Consider the following 22,357-nt stretch of genomic DNA (forward strand, 5'->3'; position numbering starts at 1 on the left):
TGTGTCAGGATTCGGCAGCGTGGATTTGGATGCTTTGTTTTTGGATGGGAAGATAATGGTTAATGTGGATGGTTGTAGTATTTGGGCTGAACTAAAAAGAAAAAAATGGGAGTGAGGGAAATCCTTTGTGTTTTTCAGCTATAGGTAATACCTGGGACTCCCTGGTGTAGATTGCATGGTGGAGCGGGTGCCCCGTTCTCACCTGCTTGGAATCAGTCCCTGCATGTGTTGTTAAAATCACGCTGACATTTTCTGTTAATACAGGCTGTCCTTTTCCACCTCTCTTTCTTGCAAATGTTCTTCTACCACTTAGGAAAGAGAGAGGGCTTGGGAGCTTTTAGTGGCTTTGAAAAAATTGTTTTCCTTCAGTAGTGCATATACCCTCTGCTGTCAGAAGGACTGAGATGAAACATAACTCTTGTGCACAAAATAAATAAATAAATGTCTGACTCAGTGGAAGCCCTGAGGTGGGGTTTCCCCTCAGCCGGATCGGGGTTTCCCCTGACCTCATTGCTCTCAGAAACCTCCTGCCTGAAGGAACTTGAGCATGCAGGACAGCAGGTCTGGAAGTGGTGGTTCACAGTCTTGAGACTAGCAGGTGGTGGATCAGAGGAAGCAGTCTGTCTGCTCCAAAAGCCTGTCCTGCTTCAGTTACCCTAAGAGAGAATAGGCTTTTTCTAGTTTTTTCTCACCAGAAGTGCTGGGGAAGGAATATGCTAGTGTGATATTTCCCAGCTTCTCCTAAAAATATAAGTAAATAAATATAAAGAGAATGAAAGAAAATTTGTTTAGAGGAGCAGAAGCCAAATCACGTTTCTGGCCCGTGCTGTGTTTGGGGGGTAAGGGATCACTGCTGACATGCTGCTCACTCACACCCTTGCCATCTCTCTGAGCCACAGCTCCGAAGTGGCACTCTGCCAGCAGCAAGCGGAACTTGAACTGTGGCACTTCAGGTTTTGCTACAGTTTTTTGAACTGAAACTGTTGGAGGAGAGAGGGTGGTTTCTACGTTTCACGCCTAAAGTTCTCCCCTCCCTACATGTTTGTTCCAAATAAAGCTCCTCTGGAATGTTTTATAGCCCTAGAATAGGAAGAGGTAGTGAACCTAGTTCTCCTTTTACTGCTCAGTAAATAGAGAGCAACTTCAGTGAACTCATTGGAATTAGGCTGATCTAAAATTGATGTTGAAAATGGGTTATTTATGATGTTTTCATAAAATAGATAAAGAGAATTCATGTATTATTCATGTAATAATATCATCCAGCCAAAAAGTAACCATGTTGATTTTTATCTGAAATAAACTTAGCCAAAGGTTAAACAAATGCACAAACATCCCAAAGAGTGTTTCTTTCACTCTTTGCAGATGATATTCAAATACGTTTCTATGAAGAAGATGAGAATGGTGGTATGTGGGAAGGCTTTGGAGACTTTTCTCCTACAGATGTACATAGACAGGTAAGTAACAGAGCATTTGTCATTTGTTAATGATTCTCATCTCCTGTAAACTAGGATTATATTATAACTAGTAAATTAGGTGAAAGCATCTGTATCCCATACTAACCTCTTTTTTTGTTGGTTACTTCCTAATAATAATACAATCTTAACTGTTCTTTAAAGACATGCATTAGGTAACTAGGCAGGTTAGGAAATTGGGAGATAGACCCATTGCTTTAACATGCACTAGTGTAAATTGGGATAGGATATATAAAAAGCTCTCAGAGCTCCTGTGAACACACTGAGAAAGCCACAGAGTAGATGCTAAATGATGAGGGGACAAACAATGCAGTACTAACATATGTGATGTGGTGATACTTGGCATGGCAGTTCTGTCTTTCCCAAAAGGCTTTAGGACTCGAACTCAAAAGTGCAACTGAAAACTAAAATGGAAGTTTATTGTTGTAGCAGCCTTTTGCTAAGAACTTTTGCCTCCCAGGCCGTGAATCAACTCCTACAAAATAACACAAATATAAAAGCAAAGTTGTCAAAACCCATGCTCCATGATAGATGTGTTTATCATTGTTTCCTTCACAGTTTGCTATTGTGTTCAAAACACCCAAGTATCGAGATGTCAATATCACAAAGCCAGCATCTGTATTTGTACAACTGCGTCGGAAATCTGATCTAGAAACAAGTGAACCAAAGCCTTTTCTCTACTATCCAGAAATCAAAGGTAATTCATTAAACCTGTTTTATATATTGGAAACAGAAACTGCAGGGTCCCTAGGAATGTTTTTGATACGATAGGACTTGTTGGATGAGGGATGTTTTTTGGTGGTTGTTATCTTTAGAAAACAGGATATTTGCCTCCTTGTTTTGTGCAGAGCTAATATGAAAAGTGGTAGCTCTGTAATGGGTTTGTAGGTTTTTTGTTGGACTGGTAGGCAGTAAATCCGTGAGTATTTTCCTAGTGAGGCTTACTCCCTGCAAGTTTCCTATATGCACGCATGCCTGTCCATACAGTAGATGGCACTCTCTTCCTCTGAGTTTCAGCAAAATAATATCTGAGGACATTTTACTGTCAGTACTTTCAGATGAAACCTTAAACCAAAGACTGGTTGGTATCTGGTGGAAAAAAGTATGTATTTTGCAGTTCTCTCCTTTTACCGTCATGCCTCACAATTTCACTGATGTTTTTGAATTTTCCAATTGCCTGTACTGGTTAAGTAAGCCCAAGACACTTCTGAGAGCAGGGAAAGTGCTGTTTCAATCTCTTGTGTTAAAATGTTACTCACTTAGCAGAAGTAGAATAGTTGGCATCAGACCTGCTTCCTAAGTTGTTAGTGAAAAGAAGTTTAACTAGCAGATGTGTGCCCTTTAAAGTCTACATTTGAAATGTTTGATGTGAATGGCAGCTGCAATCATGGTTTTAAATATCAATAATGTTAATGATATGGAAATGCCTTGAGGCACAAGTCAGAATTGGTGTTTCATTGTACTAAGACAATCTTTCTGCTTAACAGTTTACCTGCCTGCAGGTTACACTATTAAGTCCTAATCTTGCACGTTTTCAGTGCCTAACTTAGAGCTGTGTTGAAATCAATACCTTGTCAAAATCTCTAAAATATGTGTGCATCAGTGGTAATGGACTAAGGACAGCTGAGGAGAGAGGGGTGGTGGTTGATGTCCAAGTGAATCTACTTTACGCCTATTACAATAAAATAGAAGAAAGCATGCATTCACAAAAACTTCCGGAGTTGCTAGAGGATTTTGCATCAGTAATGATTTCAGGAATCTCTAGCACAAGTTTTATGGAAAGTGAAGTGTACAACTGCAGAGCAAAGTTGCCAGATTTGAAGCAAACCTCTTTTATGTGCCTCTTAATGGAGTAAAATTAATTAAACATTGTTTTGTGCATTTTTGGATCCTCTACACAACCTAATCATGAAATTACTGTTTAGGCACTGTTTTTTTTCCCTTGTTGCAAGTGTTCACGCAAACTTAGACACGTGTATGTGGATTTTTTGTTTGTTTCTCTGACTAGATTGCTCTCTAGAGTTTTCTCTCCTCGTCAGTGTGAGTATGCCTGGTGCGTGCATGCATACATACTTACAGATCATGTATGCCTGGAAATAATGCACTTGTATTTTTCAGTATAATGTTTCCTGTATTCAGCTATCTCATTTGATGCACTGACTGATGTGCCTGTGCATGAAATTTCTTTTTGTCATATGGCTGTTGAAAACTACTGGAACGTTTAATGAACGAAAGATATTTTGTTATTTCCTCAACAGTTCTACTGGATTTTAACCCCTGTAATGTTTGTATCCCTATTTTTGTAGCTCTTGTCATGACATTTTCACTTTCCCCAATCACTGGGATACTTCTTTTAAATCTTTGTGGTTTGCTTTCCAGGGGGGCTAAGTATTATTTTGTACTTACGCTATAAAATATTTAGGCTTTTTTCCTACTGCAGCTCAGCATGGTTTGACAGTATTGCGTCCTGTCTGAAAATAAGCTATCTTTATTCTGGTGGCTTTTCTAATATTTTAAGTAAATCATTTCAAGCAAACATTGTTTTCACCATTTCTTGCCATCCTTGCCCTTGCACAAAAGTTCAAAGGGCACTGCAGGTACTCTGCACTGTTGGAAGTCAAAGTGCATTGTGGTTTGCTGACTCTTTGATAAGGGTCCATTTCTGAAGTAGATTTGCTTAGTAGAAGAGCCTGTGCTTATATTCCCCAAAGGCAAATTTTCTTGAACAAGTTTGTGGTTCGGGGTACTTGGGCTGGTTTATGACTTGGCTTAGACATAGAAGAATTTTGGGACCACTGATTTCCAGGGCTCTAAGTACATCAGACGCTTTTGAAGGAAACTCTGAGCCCTCTAAGACATCTCTGCACGTTTCCCTCCCAGTCTGAGCACAAGGCACCTGACATAACTGAAGAGACCATGCAGGCCTGAGCGATGCTGATGGTCTGGCTGGGGACGTGGCACTAGCTTGTTTCTCACAGGAATTCTCACTGCTCCATTACATACAAAGTTGTTCTGTTATTTGGAGGTAGAAGAGAGTTGACTCTTCTACAGCACTCTGCATTTTCCTTTATAAACTAGTAAACTTTAGTAATGCTTTCCCTGTGCACATCCTGTTCTGTGCGTGGCCACCGGTAAGAGTGACTCCTTATCCTGCCTATTCCTTCTAACTCAGATAAAGAAGAAGTGCAAAGGAAACGACAGAAGCTCATGCCAAACTTCTCTGATGGCTACGGTGGAGGCAGTGGCGCAGGAGGCGGTGGCATGTATGGAGGGGGAGGTGGCGGTGCTGGCTCTGGTAAGGCAGCAGTTTGGGGCAAAAAGGGGAAGGGGTTCTACTTTGAGAGCAGGACAGATGTTTATTCTGATTTTTAAAATGTGATGAGGATTTTATTGTCTTCTAGGTAGATGAGACCTGACTCTCCTGTCTTTGTACCAGTGTTACTAATTTCAGTCAAGCATCTCCTTGTTTTCTAAATATTTCACCAGCTCCTTTGCCTTCCTACTTGGATATAAGGCTCCTGCTGACTTTTTTTTTTTCTCTTCCTTGACACTTTAAGTCACAGATAATACCTTTCTAGTTGAGGGAGTCTGAGTCAGGAATCCATCATACCTCAGCTCTGTTGCTTCCTAGGGCCTCGAAAGCACTGAAATTCATGAGACAGTTCAGCTAAGTACCATTTTGGGTGCTTAGAATGAAACACATTCTTAAATTATTTCTGGGACCAGGAGTGGAATTTGGCAAATTAACCCTGTTAGTGCAAAGAACTATTAAAAAATTGGAGATACTATTTAGTAAATTTTCTGCTGTGCTTTATCTGTTGAAGCCAGAGCGTGTCTGAGATGCAGGATCATAAGAGCATTGTTTTGATTCTTGCAGCAGAGCATTAAAAACCTGTAGATCAGCAAATGTCATCTGAACCACAATACCTTTGCAACCCTTTTTTTAGAGCAGGGGACAGAGCAGCAGCTTTCGAATTGTTACATGCGTTGCTAGCAGCACATCTATAACATAATGCCAGAATACCAATCTGTTGCAATCACAAAGATTTGAAAGCATAGAGGTAGCTTGTGAAGTCTCAGCTGAGTTTTAGGTGAAACATACTAGTGATACTACATTTGTGCGGTCTTATGGATGTGTGGGTAGAGGGTGTCACTAGCCAGCCATCTAGAATTTCTTTGGATTTTTGAAGGGGTGGGGGAGAGTTTGCCTTCAGTCTGGAAAATTTATTTTAATTGGATGGAATAAAGCAGAAGGTATGCAGAAAACAAAATTTCAGTTCTTTAGGTTCAGTGTTCTTCCAGATGGTGTTTTCATTGCTGTAGGGTGTAATTCTATTAATTCTTAATCCTTTTCCTTTCTCTAGGGTTCAGTTACCCTTCATATGGATACTCTGCTTTTGGAGGGATGCATTTCCACCCTGGCACAACAAAGTCCAATGCTGGAATGAAACATGGTAATGGTAAAAATGTCGTTCTTGCAACAGTTAAATTGAGTTTGACCATCTTTATTTTCTTCTACAGTATCAGCTGAAGTGTCATGCAGGTCTAGCTAAGCGTGCTGGGGAGGGCTATTTTTTTTTCACTAGAATCAGTCTCTTTTCTAGAACCTCTGGCAGCAGAGGGGTTTGTGTAGATTATATTGCCCTGCTTCTCTTTAATTCTCTCCAAGTCTACCTTAAAAGTTGTGTGCATGTTCCTTTTTACTGCTGACTCCTGAGAAACAGTCACCAAAACCCCTCCATGTGCTTCTGTGTTCAGTGTATGTTTCAAGCAACAGCCCTTTTGCTCGCTTGTACGTGCCGATTACAGGTGACCCAAGGACTAGACCAGAGAAAAAGTATCTTCCTTTGTTGCCACAGTCTGCTACTACACAGTAGCCCAGAGAAATAACATAAAAGTCAATGGAAAAGATTGAGTTAATAATAAGGGCATTCTTGGCTTCCTAAAATAGGGAAGTCATTTCAAATCTACATGTTGAAAACTCTGTAGTTATTTCCAAAGTCTCAGGGATGAATTTGCTGTCAGAAAAACAAAAGTAAATCTGAGTAATTCTGCTAGATTTCCTGGGAATACTTCAGACTTGCATTCTTGTACCATAAAAAGAGAGGTATATCTATTGTTACATATAAAAGTTTATCTTTAAAGCAGAGGCTGTCAAAAACATAACCTCACTTTAGAGCAAGCTACATTGCTATGACTGTCCATGTGCGTTGGCATCTGGACTATTATGATTCATGAGCATTTAAGGATAACACCTATGTCAAAGTAAATTTTTTGTATTGAGTTCTTTAGGGTTTGGTTGTGGCTAGTTGAGCTTTATCACTTGCATAAAAAAGCAACAGTATTGGACACTAACGATACTAATTTTTGTTTGAAGGACTATCAAATAGCATAGCTGAACAAGATGGGAAGACCTCTGATAAACAAAGTGACAAATGGGACAGGAAACAAGATGTGAAAGTGGACACTATGGAGAGGAATGAGTGCAGAACCTCTGGTGATAATGAGGAGAAGGAGGATGCTGCTTCTTCCTGTGAAATTGAAGTAAATGAAGCAGATTGGAGGTGGCAGGGTAAGTGAACAAGTAAATGTATTTAGGGTAGATCAAACTGCAGTATGGGTAAAGCTGCTGTTAAAGGCCTGGAAACTCCATAAACATCTGCTTGCTGTTTTCAGAATACGATAATGCCTCCTGGAGGAAACAGGAGGGATTCCATTCCCCCAAATCTAAGGTCCCTCCCCATACATAGTTCTGTAGATAATATTCCACCTTTGTACTGCCACTGGGCAACTGAGCTTCCGCTTGTCATGCGAGGAGAAGAGATAGCTTAGCCTGCTGGGCACATGTAACACTGCTTTATAATAAACCTGTATGAGGAACACTGAAAGCAGTGAAGGTACATGGACTACAATTCAGCAGTTGACGTGGCTTTTTATATTTGATAGGCTTTAATGGATGAGTAAATGGATGTTGGCGTGCTTGTTGCAGTAGTTCTTCCCTGCAATTCTACTGTTAAATTGCATGCAAAGTAGCGTTAAAGGTTTGAATTTAAAATGTAAATGTATCTGTTCCCATGTGACAAACACACAGTAAAATAACACTGTTGTGTAGCAAAGTCTTATACATCAAACTGGTGAACAAAAGGGGAGGAAGGCCAGAGGAGTCAGTAGAAATGGTTGAGCAGTAGAGTAGTAAAATATATGAAGACTACAAATCACCCTTTCCCAGATGGTAAGACTTCCTTTTCCTGGATTGTTTTTTAAGAGTTGATGGTCACTTTTTTAAAGAATTTGAGTAATCCTGCTTCTCATAAAATTAAAAAAACAACAATTGGACTAGAGAGACATGGTAGCGGTAGGAATTGAGCAGGAAGGAATTTTTTGTTCTCGGGTTTTACCAAGTGCAATGTGATCTAGACCACTTTTGTTGTTCCCTCCTTGGTCAGGGAGAGGCCGCGTTATCTTGTGTGTATCAGCCCTGTGTGATGCTTGCTATTAACAGTATTAGAAACTGTGGCTTTGGAAACCAAAGTCGTGTAGTAGATGGGTTGTAGTTGTAAACACCTCCAAGGTGTAGCTTCTTGTGATCTGAGAAATGGATGGTGCTCCTGAGAAAAGGTGAAGAACTTGCTCTTTGCAGTTCTGGTTGTGATAAATCCCGTGACAGATTCAGAGAGCAAAATCTTTTGCTGATGTGTGAAGAAATAATAATGTCCATTTAGCAGTCGCCAAGGAGGGGCCTGAATTGTTGACCTGGTTTCCGAGTAATGAACATTGTAGGCAGGAAGTTGAATATTTCTTTTCTTTATCTATTGTAATGGCATGGAAAGAGGCCATTTCAAGCTCCAGGCTATATGAAGAATAGATGCAGAAGAACAGGCTCTATGAAATGGCTACTGCAGGTTAGAACATTTCGGTATTAGACTAAAAGATGCTATCTTGTAGTATTTCGAAGGATACTTTTCTGTGTGCTTGATATGAAAAACCAGGGAGGTGCAGCATCCAGTTTTTTGGACTTTGGAAATATCTGTAATGAGAAAAGACTGAATTGCTTAACACCCTTTACCCTGGATATATATCCTGAACATAATATCCATTTCATGCTATTATTTAGTGTTAAGAGGTGAATAGCAAACATAAATGTATCAGCCTGGGCATATTGTATAGGAACCACAGTGATGTATTGGCTAGAACAATAAGCTTCATGGATAGCTGAGTAAGTCTTTGGCTTACAGAAGTGATGTATTCATGTTCATCAGGGATACGCTTCTAACCCAGTCTAAATGCCTGGTTTTGTGTAGCTGGAAATCCTGGGTATTCTCTCCCTATGTGTGCTTTAAATGACAAAGTCTGTTTTACTTGTTTGCTGTTAGTAATTTCTAACCTTACAAGGTTTTATAGAAACATGAAACTGTTCAAAATACAGGCTGGTTTCAGATGATACTGCTTCCCAGAATGACGACTGTGGTTTGAAAGTTCATCTGTTTCATTTTCATAGTTTCTTGCTGATACAGAATCACAAAGGTATTGACAGAGCAGCTAGAGTGACTTTTTTCCACAAATGAGTTTCTTTCCTCCCCTTTCCCTTTTGCCTCCCCACCATGACGAATTCTGCTTTTTGAAATCTCAGTGGTTGTACATTTTATAAATGTAAAATCAGGATACTACAAATACTAAGCATTGCAATGTTTTAAACAGGTGAACAGACTCTCTGTGCTGCTGCTGTAAAGCAGGAGAGACTGCATGGTTCGAGTCAGAGGGGGCACAAAGCCCTGCATTTATTCCATAGCTTTTCTGTGAGTTTCTGTGCAATATTTGACAGGTCACTTTAGGCTTCTTGTGCCTCAGTTTCATCAAGTCTGAACTACTCGGAACTGCATGGGAGGTTCTTTTAAGTGCTCTATGGACAAGAGTCCTTCGATGTCACTTGTATCTAAGCAAATCCAAGTTCCTGCTCCTTTTCTCTCGTTGCACACAAGTGCGCATCAATGCAATTAATTTGGTGCCACTCAAACTAAAGGTAGCTTCCAGGGTTTGACTGTTCTCAGGATTCCTGCTGCCTGAATGCTCAGCATGCACCTAGTTTTTCTTCCAAGGGACTCGTTCCCTCTATCCTTACCTCTCAGGAGTAATTAGCAACCTGTCTCAGCACTTCAGTGGATAATGCTTGGTGGTCAGCACTTCATATTTCTTTGGCAGCACAAATGCGTGTCAAAAGAAGGTAGTGTTGCAAGGAAGACAACCGAACTGATGAAGACAAAACTTTGTGTTGCAGATGGTCTGTTCTTGGAGAAGGCCAAGCAGCTTGCCAAGCGTCACTGCAATGCTCTCTTTGATTATGCTGTAACTGGAGATGTGAAGACGCTGTTGGCTGTTCAGCGCCATCTCACTGTTGTGCAGGATGATAATGGAGACAAGTAAGTTGGCCTGTACTTACTGGGTTGAAAGTCATGGTTTTAATGGCAGAATGGTTTCATCGATTTGTTCTGTCCCCTGCGGGTGCCGATCATGGATTGCAGCACTGCTCTAATCAAATAAATATCGTTCTCCTTTGTGCTGTTTGGAGGGGTACAGCTGCGATTTAGACATTTTTGTTGCATTCGCAGAAAAGTCACTCACACCACAAAGTTCATTGATCCAGTAGCTGTCAGAAAGTAATCTGGTCATTGAGGGTATGTTGAACTTGTTTTGAGTTTGTTTGCCTTTTTTTACTTAAAATCTTGACTGAGCATGAAGTGCTGTGCTTGCATCGTGACGGGGATCCTCAGCTTTGTGCTGGAGGAGAGTGCCGGGCTTTTTATTCTGTGCAAGTCCTTAAGTCTTCATAGGAAGCTTTAAGTTACAGATGCACCAGGAGACGTAGAAACAATAGCTGGAGGGTCCATGCTGCTTTTCTCCCACTGACACCAAGTTCTTCCCAGAGGACGGTATTTTGCTCTTACTTACAACTGCACTGTGCTGTTGTCTTCCAAGAGATTGCACGGACATTTGTGGCAGACTTAGCTGCTAATATTTGCTCACCAGTCCTTCAATAATGTGAGCTGGAGCAGAAATCCATTTTGTTCCTCTACAGCTATGCAGATTCTGTGGGACTCAGAGAGTGAAATACAGTGAGGAACTAATGATTAGTAATTATTTAAAAGCAAATTCAGTGGAAGTGGCTCTGAACACATGCAAAGATAATCTCATGAATAAGCAAGTGACATTATCACATCCTCACTTTTTAGCTGGCAGGCTTTGGGCAGGCCCTGTGCAATCACTTATGTTTCCTTAAATTGCAGTATTTTGTACAGTAGAAGCCATATAGGTCTTAAGGCGTCCAGCTAGATGGAAAATTACAAATGACTGAGACATGCTATCCCACTGTTCGATTACTCTGTGAGAGGCTACTACTTTCACTCCACTTTCAGTGAAAATAGGTCTCGGAGTACTGATAAAGGACTGCAAAATCAGAGATAGCTACTTTACTTGCTTTGCTTTCCAATTGGCAACTTAATGTCTGCTTTGAGGAAAGCAGGAGTATGAACGAGGCAGGAGCTAGCAACAAAATCTGTTAGCACTTTGGACAATACAGCTTCTGTGTTTTAAAAAAAAAAAAAAAACAAACAAAAAAAAACCAAAAAAAAAAGGCAAGCAAGCGGGAGGTAGAGGAGTATTGAGCAAGTCGGACCTGCATTTAAGTATCAATAAGGTGCTCCTCAGATTTGGACTTGCAGGGCATTTCAACGAAGTCAAAATACTTTTCAGAATGATGGTAAATAGTTGTTTTCTTCCTGAACCAAGAAGTACCTGCAAGTGTGTGAGGCTCAGGCTCATGTCGCCTTTCTCCTGGGATGGATTGTAGTCTGTAAGCACGTAATATATCTAAATTACTCTGCACCTTTTTAACAAAAGAAAGTTTTGGTGATTGTCTTCCAGCTCTCTTGCAGGAGCTGTTATTAAAAAAAAAAAAAAAGGGAAGTCAAAATTCATAAATCAATTTCCCTAATTTTCACTTTAATCATTAAAATTATGTGGCAAAAACTGTAAAATTTTTGCTTAAGCCTTTAAAGAAATGTTGCTGTCAACAATTTTGGTCATCTTTCATCAAAGTAATATGTAGGGAATGAAAATACCTTTAATGGGACCCTGTGTTGTGTTTTATGGCTTTGAGACAAAATACGTTAGTCTGTGATTAGTGCAGTTACACCGGCTGTTGCTGCATTTATACCAGTACCGCCACTCTCCAGAAGCCTGACGGTATTATGGCACTCAGCCCCCGCAGTAGTGCTGAAATGCATTTTTTGATGCAGGACTGTTTAAGAAATGGAATTGACTGCCCTTTCATGGTCTAGTCAGTGTGTCTTTACAGCATTACATGTAGTGGCAGGGTAAAATTAAAATACTTGCTACAGGAAAGAGAACTAAAGGCAAAAGAAGAGCAAAGTTGTTTCTGAAGTGAGATTTGGATATAAAATGTCAGCATGATAGAGCATAATAAGAAGCATCTACCAGAGAGCAGAGGAACGGCTCTTTTATGGTAGTGGTGGGACTGTTTGAACAGCACAGGAGAGTTGAAGGAGGGAAAGTGCCATGGTACTGCCTATGGCAGTGTCCAGAAGCAATAAAACAGGCCCTTTGAGGGTGAGTTCGGTTTAGAAATCGTATTTTTTCCCTTATTTTGAAATATCTTCTGGTTTTGAGTGCTCTCAGTCTCAATTTCAAGATGACTCTACGCCCCAAATGGCAAGGAACTTCTTTTTATGTTTCTGATGAAAGTGTAGATCTGAGTATATTCAGGTATTTCTGGAGCAGCATAACAAACACACCACATGTCCTATGTTGATATGGTGTGTCAGCAGCGATATGCTAAAAACATGTCTAGAAGTTGGCCAGCATCTGTTAAGGGAGAGTTTGGCACGGTATGTTTCAAAGCAAAGGGTGTGACTTTGAAATGAAGTCTCAAGGGACCAAAACAAATCGAGCTCTGTTGGAGAGGGGTGATGGGATTCACCACCTGCTTTTTTCTTGGTGTCGTTTTGCAAGTACAGCGGCTCTGGCTGGTGGTGAAGGACCTGCCTCTGGAGAAGAGCACAGGAAAGGCCGTCGCATTAACCCAGTAGAAGTGGTGAAGTGTCTTGCTATGCAGAGTCAGTCATGTCCCCAAACAGATTTTTCCTTTGGCATGACGTCTCTGGCCACTGCTGCAAATCCTGTGGCTGTTAGTCACCGGGCCTGAGTCCTTAGTCATTTTTCTGTTTGAAGACGAAGAAAAGAAAAACCCACAGATCTGGGGAAACCCCCAAGGGAAAATCTGCTTTGGTGGCAGAGGGGCCTGTGGAAATTCTGAAGGAAGGTTTTGACAGTAAGAGGTGTTCATGTGCTGCATAATTCAAAACATGAAAAAAACAAACCAGCAAAGAATCTGGGGATTTCAACAAGTTCCAAAACAATTGTTTTGTGCTACAAAATCTGTATTTATTAGACCAGTAGTTAAGTTATACTCCGGACCAGCAAAAGCCATCCTGAGTCTGCTTTTGTGATTGAAGGGTTAAACGCAGTTACCTTCTGACTAGCTTTTTTTAATGTTGGGATTCATTTTAGGTGCTGATATTTAGCGCTGAAATCATGACCCCTAATAGTCAAGTGTTAATATCAGCTAGAATTCAATCAGATCTACAGCAAAACCTTAAAATTTTTCTAATAAATTTGAAAACAGTGTGAATTTGTTCATCTGGTTTTTGTTTGTTTCAGTGTCCTTCATTTAGCAATTATCCACCTTCATACTGAGCTGGTGAAAAACCTCTTGGAAGTGATGCCTGGTTTGAATTATAATGACATCATTAACATGAGAAACGACCTTTATCAGGTGCGTAGTTGTGGTGGTATAACTGTTGATTGTTCAGCCAGTAAAAAAGAAATTGCATAACTTAACCTGTCTGTCTTATTTTCCTTCTATTCGTTGGAATTAGCCTAGATCAGACTGTAATGCAAACAAGTTTAGAAACACAATGACATATTGTAAGGTGGTGGAGGAGCAAGAGCATGTTTTCACTGTTTTAGTTCATAACTCCCCTTGATGTTAACAGAAACGTCTCCGCGGGTTAAGCGTAGAACAGGCCAAAAATAGGAAATTCTTCAGTTCCTGTCTTCATTATTTGGCTTCTCTGTTACTCAACCAGCGGTATGGATTACAGTGTGCCGACTCTGGGCTCTTTTGACCTTTCTAACATAGGATAACTCGGGATCATGAGTCAGTTGCTGCGTCATCAGTTATCTATAGGCATGTGGAAGCTGTAACAAACTGTGCCCTTCCTATAGCCCAGATGGTATTTGTGCCCATCACATGAGCACCAAGATTTTCCTTTCATTTCTAGGTTCACATTATAGTAAAACAAAAAAAAGCCCATCCCCATGTCTTTTACCTAGTAGGAAAAGAACTCTTAACCAGGCACAATTCTGTCTCCTCAACTTCATCTGTGACAGAGTCTGAGCTTTTTGTATTGTAACTCAGACAGGCTTTAAAAAGAGCTGTGGAAACCTGCCTGGAAAAGAATCTCTCTTTCAACTGTGCACACCATTGGGTTGTCCCAAAGGTAACCAGCTGGACGTTACACGGCAGCACTCTGACATTCGTGTCGTTTCTTTGCTGTGAACAGTAAAGGCAAGTTTTTATTCTACACAGATAGTCCTAGAGGGTTTATTTTGCCTTTTTTGTTTTCTTTTGCATTTCATTTTTGTGTTCAATAAAGCAATTTTGAAATGTGGAAGCTGATGAAAGCAAGCAGAAGATTCTGAAGTGAATTCTGTGCCCTCTGTTTAACAGAAACAGGAAGCAAAGCTGTGCTCCACACAAGAAATAAATCTGTAACTGCCAGGACCTCTACAGCTATTCCTACCTTCTGCTTAAACCTTAAGCCAGTGGTGGGAGGGAATGTAGGCTTGGGCTAGAATTTTCCTTCTGTACAGATACTCTGAAAGCTGAATCATACGTGTACCTTATAGATTCAGTAATTAATTGCAAATATGTTGACAAATCTATTGACAAACACCAGCTTGTTGTACAGAGCTGTAATTAGTCTTTTTTTTTTACAGTCCTCTGTTAATATGAGGATAATGATATGGAGATGGAATCTTCTGCAAGTTTTTAGATTATTTTAGTGTTGGAAATGTGATTTCCCAAACCTTACTGGAATGCTTACTGTTTAAATACATACGTTTCTGAGTATGTTCTACATGATGCTGTTCACTGGCAAGACTCTCAAGAATGCAGTATACAATCAACCTTTGGAAATACTCGAAACCGGTCGGCCTGAGAGCCTCTCGGTGCTGCAGGTGTCTTTGCACAAAAATGGAGAACGTGCAAATAGAATCAGCTAGCTAGACACGTGCTGTGTAAATGCGCAGTTGTTCTGCACTTTGGCAAATGCACAGAACAGCAGGATTTGCTGCTTTTCTGTGCAGTCGTTTTGAGGGCTAAGGAAATCCTAAGCCCGTGGCTGGAAACCTCCTATTCAGGAGCAAAACTAGAGCATAGTTCAGTGCCAGAGGCAGAGTTGAGTAGGCCCTGGAAAGTGCGTGTGCTCCCTCTGTGGCATGAACTTGGCTACGGGGCAGCTGGAAGCAGGGTTACAGTGTCTGGGGGGCACAGGGATTATCTCATTTCCCGAATCCCTTGCACCGCAACGCTCAAATAGCCAGGTCAGTGCCCTGGCTTATAGAGTAGACAACATCTTTGTTCCTCCCAAAGTCCAACTGCTGACATTGGCAAGGCAGCTTTTATTTCCAGTAAGTAGAAACCCTATTTGTAGCATGCAGTAGAAAAAAATGTACACGTACGCAAGCTTTTCATTTCTGTAGGCTGTTAGTGGAGTAGCATCTTCTCACGCTAGGTGCTTTTATGGGTTTAAGAGATTTCTGTAGAAGTGATGTAATGTTGCTTATCTTCTCATGGCTTGCTTCTGTCACTTCTAGACCCCCTTGCACCTGGCAGTAATCACAAAGCAGGCAGAGGTGGTAGAAGACTTGCTGAAGGCTGGAGCAGATGTCAGCCTTCTGGATCGCCATGGGAATTCTGTCTTGCATTTAGCTGCTACTGAAGGAGACGACAAGATTTTGAGTCTACTCCTCAAGCATAAGAAGATATCTCCGATGGTCGACCTTTCCAATGGTGAAGGTATGGAAGGATAATGGCTGTATTTTACACTTGCCTACTGGACAAGCACGCCTCAGTTCCTGCCAACACAGTGTTTCTACGCAGGTAGACACAGACCTTGGAAATGGCATCTTTCCCCGTTTTGCATATGCTATCCTTAGCCTGCAGTCACAGATGAGAGAACACAGACGTGTAGGTTTTCTGGTTATACAGAACATAAAGATTGGTAATGGCCACGTGACACAGTATGGATTTGAATTTTTGTTACTGTATATTCTCTTTAATCTCACAAAACTTCAGGCACTGTGTTCCTCCTGAGATACCTTATGCAACCACTGTTTTTGAAAAAAATCCCCCCAGAAGAAAATGTTTCCTCCTCCTCTCTAGGGAATGAAATCCCCTCAAAAATAATTTCTGGACCACTGTCAAGTTTCGTATCTGGTACTTTGTGACCATACAGAATTAGAGCCTATAAAATAACCACAAAGACACAATTCTCCCATTTTTCAGTGGCACAGGTCATTTGAATTTTGTACTCCTGCTGTAGTAGACTGTAAAATGTCTGACCTAAAAATGTTATTATGGGATTCAAAAAACTGTGTTAAGTTTCTCAGAGAGAGGAGTTTTTCTGTTTGGTTGGTTTGGGGTTGGGGGGCTGGTGCGTTCGTTTGTTTGTTTTTTAAATACAAGGCTTTATTGTTCTCTTTTTAAGCTGGTGCAGGTAATCTTGAGGTGATAGGGCAGTGTGACCTTACAGCAGGATGATACTAAAATGTACCAGTTATGCCCCAGACTATTTCTAGAAGAGATGTTCAGTAGGAGATGGGGCCAGTGCAGGGTACCTACTTATTTAGTACCAAGATGCAGATTTTCTTTTTAAGGCTACTCTCCTTTGAGGCAAGGAGATGCTCTAGGTGAGCTCTTTAGTTCCTGCCTTCTGTTCCACCTTGTAATCTGATGATTTTTTTTTCATGGATGTCTTTGACTTGCCATCAATAACACAACTAGTTTCAATTTATGCACAAAGAACACTTTTATTAACACCATCTTTTAGTGTATAAGCAGGCAAAATAAGTCACTTCTGCTCAGAGAACTACAGTAACTCTCACTCATTTTACAATTCTCATAGATGCAGCGACTTCAAAACCCATTACTCTGCCATTTCTGTATTTTTCAAATATCAGTGCACATGACGAATGGGCTTTGTTTTGTGTAGGTCTCAGTGCAATTCACATGGTGGTGATGGCAAACAGCATGTCCTGCCTCAAACAGCTGATTGCTGCTGGAGTTAATGTCAATGCTCAGGAACAAAAATCTGGACGAACTGCATTGCATTTAGCTGTTGAACAAGAGAACATCCCTTTGGCAGGCTGCCTTTTGCTTGAGGTAAGGGCGGAATTTCATTCTGCCAGGTCTTTTCACTTACATATTTAAAAATTCTTGAAAATCTTTAAGTGCTTCAGAGGAACAGAAGTGAGGGTTTTTTCCTGTTTATTGACTCGATTACTTAAATTGGTACAATGGCAAAATTATTGCTCATGTTATTCATTATGACTTCTTCAGCACTGCTGGTGAACCTTTTGCCCAAGTTGAGGAATTTACAGTTTGTCACCCTGACCTGACTGCATATGCCATGTTTAATTTGCAGTGAGTAATCCCGGCAGCCAACGAAACTACTCACGAACAAGTTAATCACTTCATCTGTGTGAAGTGGAATGTGTATACAGATGTGCATAGAGGGCTAGTTATGCACATCTATAGGTATTTGTCTCATCTCTTTAACACCTTGATCCTAGTGTGCTTAATTCTACACACCCACAGCTGGCTGCGGTAGCTTTCCTCGGTATCCGTGTACGAATGTGCCACCAGCCTGCCTGCTCTCCTGAAGAGCAGCAGGAAGGCAGACTTCTGCACACACCAGTTCAGGCTCCACACGCCGCGGGTAATCGGATGGCAGAACTATTACATGGGATGCAAAGTGGCTTTTATCTGCCTGACCTATTTGGATTTATACGCTGTGCCTCCTGCTGTAACAGTGGAGCACACTACCACCATCTGTTCCTGCAGGCGGACAGTTGTAGTTACTTTCTAATTCCCTCTTTTCAGACAATGATTAGAGTTCTTATGCAAACAGGTGTGGAATGGTGCTTATTTGCGCAGTAGCAATGTTTCTGCAGACATGAGTCTCCGCAGCTGTACTGTATAGACGAGTAGCACTTTTCTTTTTGTCGTTCAATAAAAACTTAGGGTGATGCAGATGTGGACAGCACTACGTATGATGGGACAACTCCTCTTCACATAGCAGCTGGAAGGGGCTCTACAAAATTGGCAGCAGTTCTCAAAGCAGCAGGTATGAAAGTAGATATTTGCTGGAGAGTTTTCTTTCACAGTGACAATTCAGGTTAGGAGGCTGCAAGCAGAAAAGAATGTGCCAGTGAACTTGTTTAACGAGCAGAAGAAATCAGATGTTAAAAGCATGAAGGTTTGCGTTTCCTCAGGGAAGTCCTACTTTCAGGTGCTGTACTACTGCTCTTTAGCACCATCTAATGGCTAAAAAAGCAAATTATGTTAGTCAAGGAAAAAAAATCTCTTGAGCAGTCTTGGAAGTTTTTTGAGTATTTCTTTTGTAGTTTTTTATAGCTGAAGAAGCAGAGAAGAGACCTTGTTACGTAGTTGGGATAAGTGTTGGACTGCTTTAAAAACAAAAAAAGTAGGTCAGCGAAACACGAGCTTGTTAGTGTCTCCTATTTCATATCACTGTGGAAGAGTTAGTTTTGAATATTTATTGGAACATTTTTTCAATCGTATTTAGGCCTGATTTTTCTCCTTTGAAACAGAAATCCAAGCCTCCCATTGCTCTGGCTGTGTGCTTGGTCTTTTAATAATACCCACACTTTCTCTGACACTATAAAAAGAAGCACCACACCATTGCTTCATCACATACGTGCTACGCTCTATGTGAGCCAAGAATGGGACTGGAAGTCAGTTGATACAATCATAGCTTGCTCTTTGGGCCCTAACACTCTGCTTGTCATTTTTTTCCCTCTTTATAATGGAGAGTAGCATTATACAGAGATGTGACAGCATTTAACTTTAGTTGATAAAAAAAGTTATTTGCTGACTTAATATAAAACGTAATTTAGCTTGAGTAGCTAAATTAGCAGATTTGCCATTCAGAACTTGAATACATATTTAAAATATTGTTGAAAAGCAACTTGAAGCCTTTTCTTAGGAATTTTTTTGCACGCATTTTTCAGGTGCAAATCCTCACGTTGAGAACTTTGAGCCATTGTTTGATCTAGACGATGTGAAAGATGATGAAGATGACGATGAAGGGATTGTGCCTGGAACAACACCACTGGATATGGCGGCCAGCTGTGAGGTATGTGGTCTGGTGTTTTTCTTTTGTTTTTTTAATAACAAATGATAGTTCAGATCTCTCAGCCAACTCCTTTCACTGCATCCACAGTTATTTCAATGGTGACAAGCTATTAATTTGCTATCAAAAATTAAACTAATTCAGCCACAAAAAACCCTCATGAAATAGCATTGGAGGAAAGCTCCACTTAACAGACTACTTCTAGTGAACAGGAATGACTAGGCACTTCTTGAAATAGTTGCACTACAGTCTTCAATGTGGAAAAGTATTTAGCTGGTTGGGCAGCTTGTGTTTGAAGGCCCATATTCAGAGAGACTCTCTAGTGGGTTGCTTTGCTGCACGTTCTTCAGAATTGCAGACTTGGTGTGTAGGGAAAATACACTCTTGTGTCCTACCCAAACTGATTAGGCTGCATGGTCCGTGGTTTAGTAGCTGATTACGTGCACTTGGTTTGGTGTGAGTGTAAGGTACAAGCAGTCAGCATCTCTAATCACATGGAGCTGGGGAACCGTACTAGCCTTAGGTGAAAGTCTAACCCAGGCTTTGTTTTAAATTACTAGTTGCAGACAGGCAATAACTCCTCACTTAGCCACTGCTGCTGCCACTTATTTACTGCAAAGACTTCATCTGTATCTTGAAAACAGTTGCCAGATGACATAGCTAAAGGGCAAGGGAGATTAACTTCTCAAGATTTCTCCCTCAAGCTTTGCACAGGTCTTCTACAGTATCTTTAGTCATACTGATCCTGGGACAGAAAAAATTGCCCATTTACAGATGGAATTAGGGCTTTATACAATACTACTGAGGCTTGTCAAGATAATGGACACTAACGAGGTTTCTGCTAAATACTGACTTCAACGTATTCTCTTAGGTGTATGACATATTAAATGGCAAACCCTACGAGTCAGCAGCAGTTTCGGAGGACTTACTGACACAAGGTAACATCTATAAAGAAGACTTGACAATATCCCTCTAGTAATTGAGTACTGAAAGTGTACTTGCAGAAGACGTTGCCCTGCAATAGCTTGTAACTGAAATGGGGAGGGAGAAGAGGTACCCTCCCACCCACTCATTCATAGAATGAGCATGATCCTGGTAAGAGGCAGGTCACAAGGGCACAAAGGAGTACATTTTCAATATTACAGCAATACAGCTGGGATTGATGGACACTAAAATACTCTTTAATTTGGCTTTGTTTCTGCTTAGAAATGAACTGGTGCATGATTTGCATAAATAAACAACTAACATATTTCTCTGTTCCCCAGGACATTTGAGAGAGCTGAATGAAAGTTCCAAGATGCAGCTTTACAAATTATTGGAATTGCCCGATCCAAACAAAAACTGGTCCACTCTAGCACAAAAACTGGGTCTTGGCATACTTTATAATGCCTTCAGGTTGAGCCCTTCCCCATCGAAAACTCTGCTAGATAACTATGAGGTAATGTGGCTGTAACAAGTTATAAAGAACACTCAGACATGTAGAGAACATTGTCCTCCTGCACGGTGAGACAGTGCAGCCCTTCGGTTTTAGCCAGCCTGGATGATGGTGAGCATCTGGTGTCTTCTCTCTTAGGTATCTGGTGGTACAATTCAAGAGTTGATCGCTGCTTTGAGACAGATGGATCACACAGAAGCCATTGAAATCATTCAGAAAGCACTATCGTCTCACAAAGCCTGTCTCACCTGGAGGACGATACAGCAAAAGCTGTTCCATCATCACCACCAGCCACCTTTGCAAATGGAGAGACAGGTAAAATTGATAGCAAAACATCAAGAGCTTTATTTAAGACGTTTTTTCAATTTCCCCCCTCCCCCACCTTGCCTTGGACTGCTGATAGGTTGCATAGTTTCTGACACACAATGCCCGAGCTGCATACCTGTTCCAGAAATACTTTACTGCAGCATGACTTTCTCATCGTAGACATTTGCTAGGCCTAGAAGAGAGGGGGAAAATGGACCATTTGAATCAGTAGCCCTGCATTACAGTATTGATTATACTGCCTCCTCTTTCTAAAACCAGACATCTGCCATTTACTGATGGTAACTCCTTGGATGTACTTGGGATAAGTTTCAAAAGATAAACTAGGCAATGATCTCCCAGGCCTGTACAAGTGCCATTACCTTTTGACCTTTTTTCCGCCCCTTCCTATCTGGATAAACAAAAATGTTTTGGGTTCATAAGCTTCCCAGTAAGACTTTGGTATTAAATTTCTCCTTCCACAATGTGCGGCACTCCGAAATGGCCCAGCGTTCTGTAGGGAGAGAAATCGGGGATGGCTTAGGTTACAGGGGACCTCCAGCAGTCATGCTGTCCAACTACCAATAGAACAGTACATGAGGTTGCCCGTGTCATGTCCAGTTGAGTTTTGAGCATCTTCAACGATGGAGGTCCTGCAGTGGTTTTGGGCAGGGAGGGGAGTCTACTAACAGAAGAACGGAGGTTGTGAGAAGGCAGTAAGTCATGAGGGATGTTCAGTTAAGTAACTGAACCTGGCCCTGTTAAGTAACAAAAACCTTTGTTTTTTCCTGATGCCCTGTTCAAACACCAGTAGTGCTGCCAGCACCCTAATGTGGAAACTTACACCCTATGTGAAAATACTGTAGATATTTCTGGAAAGAAAAAAGAAACACCACAGTAACTCCATCCTGGTCTAACATTGCCAGCTTACTCTCTATAGAAAACTGTTTGTTCAGTCATGGAATGAACCTTCACACCTATCCAAAAATGTGCTTGTACACACGTTGCCTCTTTAGATTAATCTTGAAGGGTAAGAGGGGTTCTGCTGCTTTGCAGCATGAATGGACTGCATCACATCATTTTAGGATGCTTGTTTAGAAAAATAATACTGAACTCTAATATGCTGACCACCGTTGTAGTCACACTGGGCACACATCATACCTTCAACTCAGATACTGTTCTCTTGCAGTCGGGCACTCCTTTTGTGGATCTTGCACAGACGACAGCTGCTGCTGACTTCTTCATATTTCAGGCTCACTTACTAGATGAAAATTGTTCAAGTATTTGTCTCAGAAATAAATCTGTAAGTGAAATAACATGAGAAAGTTTTAGGAGCCTCATCCTGGAGCTGTATACTTGCACAGGGTCTAGGAATCTGAAAGCCAGAGAACCTTTTGCCCTGCCACTACCGTACTCGGGCAGAGTCCTGGCTAGTGCAGTGACAGCATTAGTGTCAGCAGAGCACCAGGCTTCTCATCCCAGTCAATCTCTGCCAGCAGTGCATCAGATCACATGCTTTGGTAAACTGAAAACATTCAGCACAGCTTTTCCTATTATAATATCTAAAGTTAGAGTTACTTTCCCATAGAAGAGCTTTAACCTATTGGTTTGCATTCCTTAGCCTTTTCTGAAAG

General features: G+C 41.0%; 1 protein-coding gene across 1 annotated transcript in view; it reads left to right on the forward strand.

Moving 5' to 3' along the window:
* NFKB1 (nuclear factor kappa B subunit 1) overlaps positions 1-22,357 on the forward strand; it is a 63,113-nt gene that overhangs the window by 39,719 nt on the left and 1,037 nt on the right. Inside the window, 15 exon segments of the mRNA XM_050895401.1 lie at positions 1,363-1,454; positions 2,031-2,169; positions 4,645-4,767; positions 5,837-5,926; positions 6,850-7,044; positions 9,748-9,889; positions 13,206-13,320; positions 15,426-15,627; positions 16,823-16,992; positions 17,854-17,956; positions 18,864-18,988; positions 19,857-19,923; positions 20,251-20,423; positions 20,559-20,646; positions 20,649-20,735. Coding sequence (XP_050751358.1) covers positions 1,363-1,454; positions 2,031-2,169; positions 4,645-4,767; positions 5,837-5,926; positions 6,850-7,044; positions 9,748-9,889; positions 13,206-13,320; positions 15,426-15,627; positions 16,823-16,992; positions 17,854-17,956; positions 18,864-18,988; positions 19,857-19,923; positions 20,251-20,423; positions 20,559-20,646; positions 20,649-20,735 — 1,911 coding nt within the window.

This window comes from Gymnogyps californianus, chromosome 4, assembly GCF_018139145.2.
Source record: "Gymnogyps californianus isolate 813 chromosome 4, ASM1813914v2, whole genome shotgun sequence".
In the NCBI taxonomy this organism is placed as follows: domain Eukaryota; kingdom Metazoa; phylum Chordata; class Aves; order Accipitriformes; family Cathartidae; genus Gymnogyps; species Gymnogyps californianus.